Source organism: Plecotus auritus (assembly GCF_963455305.1).
Source record: "Plecotus auritus genome assembly, chromosome: 11".
Classification (NCBI taxonomy): Eukaryota; Metazoa; Chordata; class Mammalia; order Chiroptera; family Vespertilionidae; genus Plecotus; species Plecotus auritus.
The window spans coordinates 27745269-27764039 of record NC_137777.1 but is presented as its reverse complement, the minus strand read 5'-3'; the positions used below and the strand labels follow the sequence as shown (position 1 = coordinate 27764039).

Here is an 18771-nt window from a genome sequence, read left to right as displayed (position 1 = left end):
GCAGCAGGCCATAGCTTTGTCCGTTGGGAGGTATTTTTAATCAACCATAGGAATCACAGATTTATGGGAATAGAAGCAACCATAATGACCACGGGGTATAGATTCCCTTTGACCCTCGGTGGTTACATAAGCCCACAGGTCCCATCTTCCTGACCCCCTTCCTCGGTGTTTTCTCTCCCTTCATATTGGAGGGGAAAGGGCTCTTGAAACCTTTGTTGCCAGGTTGCAACTTTTGTTTTATTTATTAATTTTGCGGTAGGAGGCTTCGAGTTTTGTGTGTCAGCCCCATGTTTCCAAGCAGGAGGCGTAGAGAGTCCTGGGAAACAGTATTTGGCTCTGTGGGCGCCTTTGAGAGAGCGAGAGGGGAAGAAAATTACTTCTTTATTGTGAGGTTTGCCAAATGGTCTCTGAGAAGCTGTGATATCATTCAGACCCCGTGCCAAGCAGGATGGAACGGCTCATCTTGGCAGACATCTAGAGCAAACGTGTAATTCCTCGGGGTTGGTGTGGGCCTTTATCAGAGAGACGTCCATAGGCAGTGTTTACATAACCGTGGTGGAGGGTGAGAATCAACACAGCTGTGGCATTGCCCTAAATATTTCTATTCAGCAGGGAATTAAAAGAGAACTTTATCGCTGAACTACAGATAAACACAATTCATCAAGCGGTGGTCAGTTCAACTGGGGAACAAAATAGGAGCTATAAAAGGCTGGCCTGCTGGAAATAGCTGCAATCAGCCAGCCTGACTTCATTGCTCCTCCATTCCTTCCCTCCCTCCTTTTTCTCAGTTCCAGAAATATAGGACTCATCAATTGGCAAGCAAGCTTTCTAGATTTATTGTTATTATTATTATTATCATCATTATTATTTATGCCAAGAAGGTGGTGGAAGGCACTCTGATTACTGAGCACAGGCCTGCTATGGGCCAGAGTGCCTCCAGGTGCTGCATAGGTGATCCTCATGTCAGAAGGGGTCTCCCCCCCCCCTTTTTTTTCTGGGTTATAGAATTGAATGTGGGTGAGAATACGATTTATCTATTTATTTTGCCAAGGAGAAGCTGTTTTAACTGCAATGTGTGTTGAAATGAAATCATGATCACCACAGTTCTAAGTGATCCGCATCTTAGAAGTTACCTCTAGCATCCGTGTATTTTAAACATTAGTGCAGTCCCCACTCAGCTATGCACAGGGACAGCGATTTTCAACTGGCGTATCTCAAGAATTTTTAAAACATGCAATACCTGACTTTAGCTATCCAGTATGAATGAATCAAAATTTTACTTTTTTTTTTTGTCAGATTGGCAAAACATGAACTTTTTGGTGTGCTGCAGAATTTTAGTAATTAGTTCATGTGTGTCGTGAGATGAAAAGGTTGGAAATAGCTGCACAGGAAGAGAGGTACATGGCATTAATTTTCTAGGATTTCCATATCACAGTGGGCACCAACTGGAAAGCTTGAAACAACAGAAATGTGTTCTCTTTCAGTTTTGGAGGCCGGAAGTAGGAGATTAAGGAGTTGGCAGGATTGGTTCTTTCGGGAGACTTTGAGGAAGAAACCATCCCATCCTTCTCTCCTGGCTTCTGGTGGTCGGTGGATCCTTGGCATTTTGTGGCCTGTAGAGGCATCACTCCAATCTCTTCTCCATCTTCCCAGTGCCTTCTTCTCTGTGTCCCTGTGTGTCTTTTCCAGCTCTTCAAATGACTCTTCCATTGGATTTAGGACCCACGCTAATCCAGCAGGTACATCACACATTTCCAGATCAGCCACATTCTGGGTTCTGGGTAGATAGGAATTGGGGGAGGGGGCAGGGATACTATTCAACCTACTACACAAGGGGAGCTTCTTGGGGACAGGGACCATATACTCTCTTTGCCTTTGTGGCACCCAGTGCATGCTAAACACCTGTGAGTGTTCTGGAATGCGCGCAAACACAGCCTAGCTTTGTGCACCTGTGTCAAGAAATTGCTGCATGTTTCCAACTTTAATTCTGAATGCAGGAGATTTACTTATTCTCTGTTTCAATATGCAGGCCTTTGTCTCTTTGCTAATAGTATAGCTAAGAGAGAGCCTCGATACGTACAAAATACAATACGAAAAAGCATTGTCTTCACGAATGTTTCTTTCCCCAGTGACTGAGCCAACATAAGAGTCTTCAAATGCCAAAAGCATAGATAACTACTAACATCAGGATTATAAGTCATAGAGCAATTTCACAATTACGATCTCAGTGGATGCTCTGGTAACTCTGAAGGTTATATTATCACCTTCACTATAATCATCATTATTACTTTTATCATCATCGTCCCTATTTTATAGGAGATAAAGAAGCTCAAGGCTAGTAGAAATTAAGTGACCTATTTGTGGTCAGTTAGGACATTTAGTTGTATTGGATAGTAATCCAACCTAAACTGGCTTAAGTATAAAGGGGAACATAGAAGCAAAATGCAAAAATATATTGAGCATCAAGGTATGAACTCTGGATCCAGGTTTCTCATCTCTCAGCTCTCCTATTCTTCCCTCTTAATGGCAACAGTAGATCCATGATTATATCTGACCCTCAGTACTTATAATGAGAAAAAAAAAGTCTCCTTAAAAATGACTCCTCCAGAAATCCTGGGCCTGGATCTCCATGGCCCAAATTGGATCACACCTACAACCTTCAAACCATCAAGTCCCCCAAACACATGGACTGAAAATGAGGATAAGGCCTGTTACTAGAAAAGAGAAGAATGGAAACTAGACAGGCAGAACCACAGATGTCCATGAGGAAGCATAGTTTATAAATGACAGAACTTGGACTTGAGACAAGGTTAAATTAACCAACCGGCCAGTTCTGTTCTTTCTCCTCCTCCTCCTCTTCTGTTCAAATACAGTGAATACACAGTGGGTACACATGGGAACAAAATTCAGAAGATACAAAGTCATTCAGTGAAAAGTCTCCATTCTGAACTTGTCCTCCTGTCACTCAATTGCCTTCCTAATTGAACCCACCTGTATACCTCTCCAGGCATAGTCTCCACTTTCCCAGCATTCATATAGATCATTTTTACATCGAGAGTATGATACTGTTCTCACTGTTCTGCCCGTGCTTTTTTCACTTCCATTGTATTAGGCATTTTTGGTTCCCTGACTTGAATGACTTCAACCACTGAGCCACAGAGGTGTTTTCACATACCACTTAGATATCTTTCCACTCTTTTGAGTTTTTCTCATTTTCCTTTTCTTTTCCTCCCTCCTACTCCTTCCCTTCTTTTTACTTCAGTTCCTAATTTTTTCTCATTCCATACTTTTACAAATTGAAGTAATTATTGAAGTGGAAACTGCCTTTTTAAAAGAATGAGTGACATGAAATATTTAACCCTACAAAAAGGCTTCTTTTGGAGTAGCTGTCAGTAAAATACTTTAGAAGGATGAAACCATTTCCCATTTCTTTTCACCCCCATAGTCACTGGTTAGCTCTGGCAGTTGAGTGAGCAAAGGGACTTCAATAGATGGTTGTAGCTCTTGTTATGACCCCAACTCATAGCAACTTGTGCTTCTGACATGAGCCTCAAGTAGTTCTCTTACTGGTAGGTAAAACAAATACAGTAGATAGATGGAATAAGGGGCAATATATTATCAGGTTTGTCCCAGATCTTTCAGTATCTCACAAAAGACTCATGCATCTTTTCCCAAAGTTGTATTTTCCATTCCAGGAAGTTGTTAGAAGTAGTCCTTGTAGAACTTTTTTCCCCTGGAGCTTGCATTTTCCTCCAAGTCCAAGTCTCTGAAAGGGAGTTGAAGGACAGTCCAACCTAGAGGATTCTCCCTACCTCGATGGTCTGCTACCATTTTATTGTACACAAATTTGCAAAGACTGCTCATTGCAAACTAGTATATAAACTAGAATCAATCAAGATCAGCTTGGCATTGTGACATCTAACGATCTAACGCATATATTATTGCATTTAGTCTTTCCAGTAATCTTGAGGCAAATGTATTGAGCCATTTTACAGATAAGCAAATTGAGGCTGAGGGAGATTAAGTAGCTTGCTGATGGCCTGATAGCCAAGGAGTGTTAGAGCCACACTGAATCCTAAAATCCTTGTGCTTAACAACTACCTCCTGGCACGTGTGCTTTAAATTGATGAGAAAATGGAAAGAACCACTTCACAGCCAGGCCAGGAATAGAACATCTTTCTCTATCCTTGATACTCTAGAAACTGTGTCACTGGATCACATTTTGGTAAAATGATGAGATTAAATGACAAATTAAGCCAAGGTATTTGAGATTTTTGCTTGGTAATGTGCTAAGATTATACTAGTATATATATTTAAAGTCACCACTTGACCTTGTCTAGGATCTTGAGTTGTCACTCAGTCACTCAGAGGTTCTGGGAACTTTGGTGCTACCAGGTACGATCTGTTACCTTTAGATAGGAGAGCTCATTCGTGTTAAAAGGAAAAGTTTACACTTCTGTTCCTTCTCCCCCCCGCCTTTTTTGGGGGGGTGGGGGAGGGATAGGGAGATGTAGATTGCTGAATTCTTAATTTATTTCTTGCACAAATAATTGACATCTTTTTGTGTGCCAGACCAGCCAACAGTTCTTAATTCACCATCATTTCTGGTGGTTTCATGCTGTTCCCATATGCTGTCAATGAGAGGTCCTTCCTCATCTCTCCTGTTGTCCCTGACCCTTAGCTTGAGTCCACAGTCTGTCTCACTTTATAACCTGGAGCTGCAGCTAATCAGAAGGAATAGGCTTCTTCATCACCCAAATCTATAGGCACTTTATAAGCTGCTGGTTACAGCCACACTCACCCTCCCTTTACATTTGGAATAGACTCCTTCCAGAATATTACTTCATTCTAAGCTTTTCCGTGATGGTTTCAAGATATGTCCCCAAATTCTTTGATTCTCTTTCTTTCAAGAGGTGAAGCCTCACTCTCTTCCTTGTGATGTGCATTGGACTTAGTGACTCACTTCTAACAAAAAGAATGAACCAGAAGTGATGGTATCTGACCTTGGAGACCAAGTCACAAAAGAAACTGTAGTTCCTTCTTGCTCTCTGGGAAAAGAAACCAGGCCATGCCATGAGGGCACTCAAGCAGCCTCCGGAGAAGGCCAAGGGGCGAGGGGCTCAGGCCTCCTGCTAACAGCCATGTAAGTGCCCTGCCTGGGGCATGGATCTTTGGCCTAGTCAAGGCTTCCGATGCCTGAGGCCCCTGTTGACATCCTGACTGCCAACTGACAGGAAGCCCTGGAGCCAGACCCACCCGACTCAGCCACACTGAAGTTCATGATGCACAGAGACTATGAGATAACAAATGTTTGAAGTTTTAAGCCACTTAATTCTGGGGAAATTTGTTACTCAGCAATGCATTACTAATATGCCCTCCAAGAACCTTCTGTTGTATTGCCCTTCTCGTGATAATCACCATTGGCATAGCTTTTTTTTTTTTTTTTTTAATATAGATTTGAGAGGGAGAGAACATTGATTTGTTGTTCCTCTTATTTATGCATTCATTTGGTTGATTCTTTTATGGGCCCCGACCAGGGATCAAACCTGCAATCTTGGCATATCAGGACAAAGCTCTTACCAAATGAGCCACCTGGCCATAGCTAAGCATAGCTCTTTGGGGGTTTGAGCTTGGGCTTAGAGAGGCCTGCCATGATCCTTCATCTGTATAATTTGTGGAACAGTTAAAGCATATACACAGGCCTCACCCTCTAGAAATCTTACTCAACAGATGGGGTCAAGCATCTGTATTTAATTAAATGATTTTAAAAAAATGATTCAAGGGTTTCGAAGAATACTTTTGAGGAAGAACTTGTGCTTTTTTTTTACTATAAAAAGCCACATGCCTCTCTATTCTGTGTCCTCCATGTTCTTTGAGACTGAATGGGGGGAGGTCACCTCACTTTTCAGTATAGCCACTTCAGACACTGGGAAGCCAGCAAACAAACAAGCTCAGTGCTTTTCCTGTGAACCTAGGAGCCGCCTTCTCTAGCCTGAATTGCAGCAGATTTACCTGAAGGCTGATTGCGAGGCCTCACCCCTGGAATTCCTAATGCAGGTGGTCCAGCATGGGGAGCAAGACTGCATTTCTAGTAAGTTCCCAGGTTGCTGCCACGGCTGGTCTGTGACCGCACTCAGAACCACCACTGAAAAGTACAGGTCTGCTGTGTAAACTCTGCCTCAGAAATTGCCCAAGATCCTCACTATACTGCAAGCCACAATAACAAATAAAAACAAACAAACAGAATCTCATTCATTTTCCCCGAGACAAAAGTAATCCATAGTGACAGAACTCCTAGTAGTGGTTATTTGGGGCCATAACAACTGGAAAGGAAATGTAAAGGGACCTTTGGGATGCATGGAACATTCTAGTTCTTGATCTGAGTGGTGGTTCCACCAAGGTGTTCCCTTTGCAAAAATCCATTTGAGCTGTACACGATAATTCGTGCACTTGTCTCAGGGGTCCTCAAACTACGGCCCGTGGACCACATGCGGCCCGCCAAGGTCATTTATCTGGCCCTCTGGGTGCCACTGCCTGTCCTGCTTAGCAGCTGACTCTCCCGGGCTCTCAGTACGCATAGGAATTTGTTCATAGTTTTTTTTTTTTTAACTATAGTCCAGCCCTCCAACGGTCTGAGGGACACTGAACTGGCCCCCTGTTTAAAAAGTTTGAGGACCCCTGATTGTTATACTTAAAATCTTCCTTAAAATTAATAGTAACGATAAGTGCTGTCGAAAACCTGGGCCTCCTCTTTACTATACCTCTGTTTATAAGTTGGTTTTCCCCCAGGGGTACGCTGGCAACCCAACAAAGAAAATGTTTTTTTCTTTCTTTTTTGCTCACATCAGTTGTTTATGTATGTGTCTGTGTGTGATACCTGGGGAGTGGCTGCTTCCCAAGCTGTCTTTTTTTTTTTTTTTAATTCCTCACCTGAGGACATGCCAAGAGAGAGGAAGGGAGAGAGAAGGGGAGAGAGAGAAACATTAATGTGAAAGAAACATCAATCAGTTGCCTTGCATACATGCCCCAACTGGGGCTCAAACCCACAACCCAGATATGTGCCCTGACCGGGAATTGAACTGCAAACCCTTCGGTGCACAGTATGACGCTCAACCAACTGAGCCTCTCTGGCCAAGCCCAAGCTATCATTTCTTTACAAACAAATCTAGGTCTTCTAAAGAAAATACTGTAAAATAAATATTTGCCTGTTTTAAATTTCTAGAACAATAGATATTGATGGAATAATTTGAAAAGCACGTTGAGCTCTCATTAATGCTTCTCGAGCATCCCAGTTTGTGTTTGGCCATGCAACTTGACCAACAAGTAAGAACTTCAGGAGGGAAAGACAACTCAGCCCAGATTGACAGTCCATTTCTTTGAAAAGTGCCTAGGAGGCATGGCCTTTTTTGTCTTCCCATGAGGACAAATGCCACCTAAAGAATCTCCTGTTTCATCACATCAAGCCTTTGGAGTCTCAATGAGGAGGCTTGTTTTGTAAATTTCTTATCAAGAAAAAAGAAAACACGACTAATTATTGCTAAAACTCCCCCAGAGACATTTCACTTTCTACATCATTCCTTTCCTCCCATTTAAGTTTATGAGTAAGAAGGTCTACTCACTCTCAAAGGTTGGCTTCAAATGTAAACGAGGCCAGGTAACTTGGGACTTGTGATTTTCAGGTGATGTGCAGAATTGTTATTTTGGAACTCGGGAGCTAAGTAGGACACGTTGCAGACACTGGCTTCACCGCTGTGGAGGACAGTGGGGGCTCTTCTACTGAGGTCTTCCCGTCTAGGGGAGACACTGTGACACAGTAGTTCATCCAGGAGCTTTTGAGCCTAACCAGTATCACCAACTGGGTGGCCTTGGGTAAACAACTTTTTTCTCTCTCCCTCCAAATTGCAATTTTTCCTTCCGTTAAATGGGAATAATAATCTCAGAAGGCTACTAGGAAAATTACATAAAATAATATAAAAAATATTTAAACTTAACCTGGCACATAATAAATACTCAATGAGGGGCAGCCTAAGTATTAAGGGATGAAAGGAAATTAATAAATGGACCATTCCATTCAGTGTCAAATTTCCTAATCCCTGTATCTTTCTAATGCAAACATAGATAAATCAGTGGTTATTAAATTAATATATACATGGATGAATAAAATGCTTTTTTTTCCTCTGCAATAAAAATTATCTAAAAATTATAGATGTGGAGAACAGGTTTCTGGTTGCCAGGGGTGCGAGGGGTTTGGGATGGTGGGAGTGAGGGGAGCACTTGTCGCTGGAGGGAGAGGTTTGTGGTGATGGACTCGTCTTGTTCCTTGACCACGGTGGTGAGTACAAGAATCTGCACATCACAGAATACCATAGACCCATACACTTACATTGCATTAAGTCAGTTTCCTGGCTCTGGTATCCTATATAATAAAAGGCTAATATGCAAATTGACCGAACAGCAGAACGACCAATAACTATGATGCACACTGACCACCAGGGGGCAGACGCTCAATGCAGAAACTGCCCCCTGGTGGTCAGTGTGCTCCCACAAGGGGAGTGCCGCTCAGCCAGAAGCCCTGAGTCGGGCTCACTGCTGGTGAGCGCAGTGGCGGAGGCGGTGGGAGCCTCTCCTGCCTCTGCAGCAGTAGGAAATCCCCCGAGGGTTCCTGGACTGCGAGAGGGTGCAGGCTGGGCTGAGGGACCCCTTTCCCCACTCCCACCTCCCAAGTGCACGAATTTCATGCACTGTGCCTCTGGTTGTATTATAAAATATAAGCATGTTACATCAAATGTAAGTGATATAAAATATAACCATGATCTGAGAAACTGGGTGAAAGGGTATACCCAAACCTTTATACTATTTTTGCAATACCATGTTAATCTATACTAGTAAGTACTTCAAAATAAACAGTTACACACAAAAAGCACCTGCGTAGAATTTCCTCCTTTTACTGCAATTACAGTATTCAGGTCTCTCATTCTATCTCATGTAAACCGGTTGGAGTTCTGGCTTAAGCTTTGGTGTTTGACTTTAAATGTTAACATTCTCAGTGCATATATCTTCCCATTGTTTTCCCTTTCCAGGCCATCTCGCTCCCTCATCACACATGTCTGAGGATTTAGTGGTGGGTAAATATGCCACAGGCAGGATTCTTAAAGAATACAAAGTTTAATCATCATTGATTCTAAAATATTCACAATTAACACTGAGCAGTAGATTCAGTATGTGGCTAGATATTTCCATCTGTTTTCTGCCAGCAACAGCAAGGATATGAGTATGTGATTAAAATACTCTGTGTGTTGAGAGGTAAGGCAAATTAATATCAGTTCATAGTTTAGAAGTCTTGAAATGAAACTACTAATCAGCCAATCAGCTCAATAACAGGAAAACCAGACATCCTTAATTCAGGTGATGTGGTGGAGGGATGGCTATGCCCTGAGTACCTGCACTAATTAATGCCTGGGCCCTTAAAAAATGTTTGTAGATGAATGAGTAAATGAATGATGGGACATTAAGATAAACCATGTGAAACTGATCAAGTCTAAAGGTAAGAGTAATGAATTCATTCAACTTTGTGACCCAGGGTTGGAGGAAGCATGATCTGCCAGAAAACCTTCTAACCCTTCTCTCTTTGCTTCTCTAGGCAGCTTGAAATCCACTCTCCAGATGCTAAGCACACGGTGATCCTAAGGGGCAAGGACTCAGCCACTGCCCAGGCCTGGTTCAGTGCCATCCACTCCAACGTCAGTGACCTGCTGACCCAAGTGATTGCCGAGGTCAGAGAGCAGCTGGGGAAAACAGGCATTGCCGGAAGCAGAGAGATCAGGCACCTTGGCTGGCTTGCAGAAAAGGTAAGGAAAATGACGACACCCCTCCCGCCCCTCGCCCCATCATGGTCATTTCCCCCAAGGTGTGCCCAGCACTTGTGGCAACCACTGAAACCAGTTCTCATTCTGTAGGCTGATTCTCTCTCTCAGTCACAGTCTGTTTAGATTTCCTGTTGGTATACAACAGGTTTGCATTTGCATTTTACAGGGTCTGTGTCTTAATCAACTTCAATTTCTCACATATAACTCCAATAAATATGTGGTCAGCTGAACGGATGAATGAGTGAGCAAATGGAAGGATAGGTTGATTCTCACATCTACACATGAAGGGCAGGGAAAATAAACCCACAGCAGAGCTGTTGCCTTGGGAGGTAAGGAAGTTGAAACTGTTGCTTAAAAGTGTTTGTGTGGGTTTTGCTGAACCTGCTTATCAACAGTGCAGATACAATTACAAATAATAGCAATAATAATATCACCCAGGTTGTCTTGGAGCAGCGACTGCATGCTGACTCTTTTCATATATTATCTTATATTTTATCTGTATTCTTAAGCCAGCAGACCCAGAAAGTCATCCCTTATGAGCACCCATTTTGTGTAAGGCATGGTGTTAGGCAGGAATGGTGGGTGTATAAAAAAAAAAAAAAAAGGCTTGGTCTGTGTTCTTAGGGAGTAGAGCAGCTGTGGGAAGGACCTAGGGCCATGTTAACACTGTCACTCTGATTTCTTTTCCCAAGCTATGTGATATGTGGAAGATAGTAAAACTCAACTGTGCGGTGATCTCCTGGGAATTAGCCCTTCTGTTCATTTCAAAGGATTGAGCCTTTGCCATTGTCCCTATACCTGATTGCTGTCCCTTGAACTTGACCTTGAGTGCTCAGGAACACTGAGCTTTTGGGACAGCCTGACCTTCCAGTGACTCACATTCTAATAGGCGGTAAATGGGAATAATGATTGTCACAATAACAGCTTTCCTGCCAGTGAACCATGTCATCTGAGAAGGCCCAGTCAAATGGCACTTGAAAATAATACTTGAACACAGAGTTCGGCTGGTTTCCAGCATTGTTCCTTGTTTGTACCAGTTCATGCGTGGGTCTCAGCCACACAGTTCAACACTCAGTGAGCTGTTTGTTTTGGTATTGTCCCATCTCTCATAGATTTCAAAGGACTAAAGGGACAGCGCAGGTGGTGGGAGCTCTGAAATCATAATAAACAGAAAGCACAGGTAGCCTCTGGTGACTTTTAATGTCAAGGTTCTTGAGGAAGACAATACTACCCATCTGGAGGATGTCATTTTAGAAGTCACAGTCGATAGCCCTCTCCACTTTGTACTCTCTCCAAATACATGTGTTTTCATTAAAGAAGGCCTATTAGGGATCTTTCATTGCCAAGTGATAGAAAGCTCAACTCAGCTTGAGCATTATGCTTACAATGTCTACGGGTTAAACATCAGGCATGGTCGGATCCAGGGGTTCAGATAATGATAGGCTTCCCTCTCCATCTCTTTGCACCCTTTTCTACTTTGTTGGTTTATACTCAGGCCTGCCCTCTTCCTTGGCCTGACAGGTCCAGGTTGTGTTTTTCCTCACAGTTGGCTATTACAAATAAAAAGAGGCTTCTTTGCCGAAACCGGTTTGGCTCAGTGGATAGAGCGTCAGCCTGCGGACTGAAGGGTCCCGGGTTCGATTCCGGTCAAGGGCATGTACCTTGGTTGCGGGCACATCCCCAGTGGGAGGTGTGCAGGAGGCAGCTGATCGATGTTTCTCTCTCATCGATGTTTCTAGCTCTCTATCCCTCTCCCTTCCTCTCTGTGAAATATCAATAAAATATATTTTAAAAAAAAGAGGCCTCTTTGCCCCCATAGTTCCAACAGAAGTCCTAATTTGAAGCCTCCTAATTGGACTGACTTAGATTATATGATCAGCCCTGGGTTGGGGCTGAGATCAGCCTCATCCAAGCCCTGTGCACTGAGAGATGAGGAGAGGCGATTTGCTTATGGAAAATGAGGCTGCTGTGCAAGGAAAGGACTAAACGGATTCTGGGGATGCAAAAGCAACAGACATTCACTACAGAAGAAAAAGGCAAGGAGTTGATTGGGAAGAAAAATGTTCTACCTTGTTTAAGGTCTTGAGTCCTTGGAGATGTACCGTACGTTTCAGAATTCTGGTGGAAATTGAATGACAAACTCAAAAGAGATGATTGGAAAGGATTTATTGCAGGAATAACTTATAAGGTGTGGCCAAGGTAAGGGGAACCAGTAAGAGATGGAGAAGTACTCCAGAGCTAACAATAGCAAGAAGTCACTACCACCCCTTAGCTTGAAATGGCCAGGAAAAGGAGCAGTTACCTGAAACCAGCAAGACTTGTAGCTGTAGAAGAGAATCACCCACGAAAAGCTGTGGTCTTTGGGAGAGAAACAGCAGCCTGCCAACCCCTGCCCGCTGATCTTTCACTGGTGTCTCCCACTGGCTGAAGTTAACTGGGAGCCAGAGGCACGGGGTCCCATTGATGTACTGTTAAGGTCAGCTCAGAGGGCACGAAGCAGGGTGGGAAGGGGGAGAGCCTGGATCTGGGGTCAAAGGCAGGCTGCCCAAAAAACACATTTCTCCACCTTCTAAGTAACTGAGATGGTCTCAATTTCCAAAAATCCTTTTATTTCATCTCTTTTAATATAAACTACATTTAAAGTCATTACCATTTGGATTAGATAGTTGAAAATTGCATTGGGTCAATATTAGTGATATTGAAAATTTTTCCATAGGTTCCATTTTCTCACTTATAAATGGTCTGCTTGTGACTTTTGCTTATCCCAAAGTATCAATAGAGACATTATTTGGCATTTCCATGGAGCAATAATAAAGATGCATAAAAAGCTCTTCCTGTTTTTAAAATAATTCTTTTCTTTTGATATCGGTTCAGATAATCATTACTAGATGTTTCTTTAAATTGTATTATGCATTATATCCATAAAAGAAATAATGACTTATCATGAACAGTTATCAGAAGCAAGACCGGCTTTTATTGCCTTCATCTTCAAAACTTCTCAAACAATTATCACAGATCAAGTCTGCGGTAACCAACTCAAACTAGAATTTTATTTTGAATAAACATTTAATACTGAATCCTAGTGTGAAGACATATTAATGGTTTTTACCATAGATGTTACAATGCAATATGTTACAATGAATGGCAAATCCTTAATACTGTAGCTTTCTTATATCATCACAAATATCAGCGAATTTGCTTGGCATTTGGAAAAAAATATGAAATATGATCCCATACTTCAGCTGCAGTTTACTGTACATTGATGTCCTTTGTCTTTTCCTATATTGTTAACCTTTGATTTTGTAGATTAATAACAGTAGCTCTGGAACAAGATTTGTACATATTATATTTAATTTTGAGCTTTTAGAACTGGCATTTACATGAACTAAAATGATATGAAACAACAACTTCTTTTGAAATCCTATTAAGTACAAATCCTAAAACCTCATCTACTAGTATACTACACAGGGGGAAAACTTTTTATTAACATTAGTCTTCGCTGTGAGATGGTCTGGGGACTGGAAGAATGGCTCCCACAAAATGGCTAGTTCTTGAGTCAACAGAGAGAGTTCAGTGCACTCCAAGGGAGGCCAATGAGCAGGAGGAGAAAAAGGAAGTGCAAGCAATGGATTAGTATAGCTCGTAGGGAAGGCAGACCATAGACTTTTCTAAAGGGAGGTGATGGTTCATTCTGGAGGAAGGGGACAAGCAAGTCTGGCATCTTGGATGACATCCACTTACGGAAGATTTTGAAAGCTGGACAGATGGTTTGATTTTGACTTGGTGGCCAGTAGGGAACCTTCATATGAAAAATCAGAGAGAAGGAAACTTAGGGGTGATTGCTATGGGTGGAGTGTCTGGGTCCCCCAAGATCCACATGGTGAGGCCCTAATCCTTAATGTGATGGTATTTAGAGGTGGGGTCTTTGGGAGGTAATTCGGTTTAGATGAGGTCATGAGAGTAGAGTGCCCATAATGGGATTGGTGCCCTTATAGGAGAGGAAGAGACCAGAGTGCTCTCTGTCCACCATGTAAGGATACAACAAGAGGGTAGCTTTCTACAAACCAGGAAGGGGGCCCTCACGAGAAACCATGTTGGCACCCTGATATTAGACTTCAAGCCTCCAAAATTGTGAGAAATAAATGTTTGTTGTTTAAGCCACCCAGTCTATGGTAATCTGCTAGAGCAGCCTTGGGCAAACTACAGCCCGCAGGCCGGATCCAGCTGTTCTATCTGGTTCTCTTGCTCTCCCCTCCGCTCCTTTACTTTGAATTTATATTAGTTCACACAAACACTCCATCCATGCTTTTGTTCCGGCCCTCCGGTCCAGTTTAAGAACCCATTGTGGCCCTCGAGTCAATAAGTTTGCCCACCCCTGTGAGCAACCTGAACTAAGGCAGTGACTCAACCCAACCTCTTCTCTCTAAAAAGAATGAATCTGGGCCCAGAGGGTGGAAGATATTTTATCTAAAGTCACATTCTAAATAAAAATACAGAAATAATTAGAGAAGAGGGACCATGCTGTGATATCATTATTCCTTTTATTTAACTTAAAAGAATCTCCTGCAGCTCATTTACTGCAATGTTTTATTCTTTCCTTGAACTCTAGTAGCCATTCTCTACACTCCCTACAGTATCAAGGTCAGTGTTAGGCTAGTGGCCTTTTAACTGGGGCCATATTCCTATCTTTTTGACTTTCTGGTTCTGTCAACTACACGCAGTGATGGGTCCTGTACTGCTTTCTCCTATCAGTGCCCTCACTATAGACAGGCCAGGTGCCCAATATAAAGTCTTTCCCATTAACATCCCCGATCTGTAATCCCTACCCTGAATTATTAAATACATCATGTCTCAAACACATTTTAAAATCATTGTTCTTAATTTAATCTTTTTACAGTTGCCATTAAGGTGTTTAACTGTCTGAGTACAGAAAAAAGAAAGATAAATGAAGCCCTGACTCTCTTGCTACCTAGAAAAATAATAAACTGGGACATGGCAGAATTGCTGGATTGTTTTGTGCTTGGTTCATCAGGCATTGCCTTTGCTTAACCTTGTTATCTCAACTTGCAAATTATTTCTTATCAGAGTGAAAACACACCACAGAACAATAAAACCCAGTTGGAAGCGCTGAGATGCAAGTTCAGTTCTCAGCTTTCCTCATATCTACCTCAGATTCTTTCAAAGGAGAGCATTTATATCACTTTGCCTACAAGGATGTTCTTGGAGGAAAGGAAACTGGTAATTAGTATTTATGATGTGCCTGGTCTGTTTCAGGCCATGTGCTTTAATCATCTCTGTCCTATGAGGTAAGCTTGGAGAAATTGAGTTACTTTGCTAATATCACTCCTCTAGTTAAGTGGCTGAGCCAGAGTTTGAGCCCTTCTTTCAAACTCCCAAGCCCAGAATGTTCCACTAAGCTGAGGAGCCCAGGGATTATGTGTCCCTATGAGTGAGAGGCCCCAGAATCCGGTGTTGGAGTAATATCACAGTTTCAGAGCTAAGAGACATATCAGAAACACTCAGAATCCTTTATTTGCCTTTATGGAAATAAGGGGTGTGTTCACCAGTTGGGGCTGGTATTAACATCGTAGACTGGGTGGCTTACACAGAAATGTATTTCTCCCAGGTCTGGGGGCTGGATGTCAGATCGAGATGCCAAGGTGGTGAGGTTCTGGTGGAAGCCCTCTTCCTGATTCACAGAAAACCTTCTTCTCATGGTGTCCTCACATGGCAGAGAGAAAGGGCCAGCTCTCCTCCTCTTCTTGTAAGGACACTAATCCCATGGTGGGGGCTCTACCTTTATGGCCTAATTACCTCCCAAAGGTCCCACCTCCAAATACCATCACATTGGAGCTTCGACATATGAATTTTGGTGGGACACAAGCATTTAGTCTACAGTGGGTGGAATTTACACACCAGGACTGGAAGTGTCTAAAATCTTTCACTAAAATATTTACTCTTTTATCCACATCCATTACAATCTTCAACTGCTTTTCTTCCTCCCATGACACAAATCAAGGAGAAGAGCTCTGTTCTTCCGCCCATTATTGACTATGTCAATCAATTGAACCTCTCTGGCTAGATCCATCCCTCCATATCCCACACAACAATCCTCCACATTTACTCGCATTTTGTATTGTGAAGCCCAAAGAACAGACCCTACAAAGACTGAAATCATCTTTAATAACATAGGCTAGGAAGACTAGATAATAAAATACACACACACACACACACACACACACACACCACATACACAGCTGGCCATATTTTGCACATTTCCATGTTTTAATTAGATAACACCAGTATCTTAACAACATGGTTCAGATTACATTTACCATGATATATTAACTGTGATTAAATTTCATAAAGTAAAAACTTTGCTGCGAGCCCGAGTCCACACCTCACTACATAAACAGCAGATGTACATTCTGACCAGTGGCCAGTCACATCACTTCTTTCAAATCCTGTCTGTGGTTGGTCACTGTGCGTCTGTTAATCAGTTTACAGGCAGACAGCAAAGTAAGTGGTTGTATTTCCTTCTGTCTCCAATGGATAAATCTATATGGCATTGTACAGAATGGATAATAGAGACGGGGAACTGTCCAAGAAAAATGAAATGCAACAAAATGGAAAGTGCTATAACTCTGGAAGTGAAGTTCAAATACAATGTACCTGGAATTATAGAAGAGCTGACCATGGGAATGTAGACACTGATACTCTTCAAGAGCCTCCTAATATATAGCCTGAGGAACGTGGTGAAGGGCAACTTCTAAACATAGATGAAGAGGGAAGGCTGAAGATGCCCCAGAAGAAGTGATGCCCATGGAAAACATCACATGAAAGGACCTCTTAGAGATATTTCACATCATTGAAAATACAGAGTGGAAACTGCCGCTTGCTGATGCAGACTTAGAAAGGAGGATGATAACTTCCCCAGGCCTGGAAAAGGTGCTTGCTCTGTAGCGTAAGTTATGAGGAGCAGGCAACCAGCACAGTTCAGACTATGCTTCAGAAGGCTTTGATAAGGAAATAAGGCAGTTTAATTCTCCACCTTTTTAATGTTTTAAATTATAGATTATAGTACTAAATAAACATTAGTGTTACTTTTTCACTTTCCTGTGCATTGATAACTGACAGCAAAACAATTTTAATGTTTTAATAAACATTTTCAAAGGCCACAGAACAATATTAATTTCTCCCACTGATTGTTAAGATGACATAGTATGGTTTCAGCTTGCACCATCATTTTTATTGTCCAGCACTGCTGTGCAAAGGCAGGACTGCTACCTCCACCTCTCTCTCTATCTCTTGTCTATCTATTCACTTTCCCGCTCTCTCTCCACCTCTCTCCACCACCCCCCCCGTCTCCCCCGTCTCTCCCCCATCTCTCCTCCCATCTCTCCCCCTCTCTCTCTCTGCCTCTCTCCCTCTCTCCTCATCTATGTATATATCTTTTCCTATATCTATCTGCCCATTCATTTATCTTACCATCCATATCTATGTATCCATTCATCCACCTAGGTATATCTATATTTATTTATCTCTATTCACCCGTCTCTATGAACATATATCTATCAACTTATCTATTTATATCCATGTATCTATTTTCTATATTCTCACATAATTCACTAGACTGTCATTAATTTCAGACCCAGTAATAGCAATTTATCCCAAAAGAATTCCAGCTAAATATAACCAACCCAGTAATTTCATACTCTGGCTACATTGCCCACATGCAGCAGAAGAATCCCAAGTGTAAATGTAACATAGCCCTGGCCTGAGTTAAACAGGCTGCTGGTAATCAAGACTTTGGCAGTATAATTAATGGAATGATATTCCTTGAGCCTCTAAAAAGATCAGCTCCGCCATCTGCCTACAAATCACCTAAGTAGGAATTCCCCACCACTTCTTCCAGGGCAAAAAATAGTCTCTGAGCTGAGGGAACTCCCACCTGATAAACAGAAATAGAACCACTGTCCAGGCTACCCTGAATTGCATCAGACCTAAATCAAGACTCTTTGCTCTGCTGGGAAACCTGGGAAACACAGGCTGTTAATGCAATTAAGTGCTAATAGACCTGCTGTATGGCTTTAAAAGCCAGTCATCAAGTTCCTGAGTGCATCACCTCTGAGATGGAGCAAGACCCAGGAAAACCTGGCAACCATTTGCTTATCTTTCTGCTAGTCTTTCACTACAAGTGTTTAAAGAAAATGCGCCAATGTGAATATAATTCAGATCCCCCCATCTTGCAGTCTCTCCAATAAAAATTGGGATTTAACACTGGAATGGATGGGTGGGTAGATGGCAGCGGCAGCCATAATGAAAACACGAAAATATGTCCATTTTTTCTATATGACTTCACAGTGCAATTTAGTTATGTGAGTCATTCTCACCAAGGTGGAAACGTCAGAGCTGCCCGTGGAGGAGAGACAGGGATATGTACATTACAAATGGGCCTGATTCGATTTTTTTTGGAGAAGACTATAAGACTGAGATAAAAAGTTCTCTGTGCCTGCTTGTATGGCTAGCAGATTTTGCTAAACTTTGTTTTATCTTATGGGTCATTATAGATTGTCCTTCCTTTATTAAATAGATAATCCATTGTTGTAATGTCTTTGAATTCTTTAGAGGCCCAGTCTGAGTTGGGGGCTTCTCGGGGAGGACTCTGTTAACAGATAAACTGAGGCATTGAAAATCTTGAGTTTGGGCAAAAATGGACTCCCATTGGGTAGCACCAAACAGGAAGTTAGCACGGACAAGAGCTCAAATAGAGAAAATGCAGACACAATGTTAGGAAAATATTGATTGGCTATAGCTTAAAGCCTAATCGGCTGTTTGTGGTGGGTTGTCCTTGATTTCGATTTTGAAACCTTAACACATTTACAGGCTTAGAATTGTCAGCTGC

At 42.2% G+C, this 18771-nt stretch overlaps 1 protein-coding gene across 1 annotated transcript in view; it reads left to right on the top strand.

The window, feature by feature from the left end:
* Positions 1–18771, top strand: part of SNTB1 (syntrophin beta 1) — a gene marked incomplete at its 5' end in the record, with an annotated part of 198285 nt that overhangs the window by 127482 nt on the left and 52032 nt on the right. The window contains one exon of the mRNA XM_080647266.1: positions 9641–9848. Coding sequence (XP_080503392.1) covers positions 9641–9848 — 208 coding nt within the window. The remainder of the gene's footprint in view (positions 1–9640; positions 9849–18771) is intronic.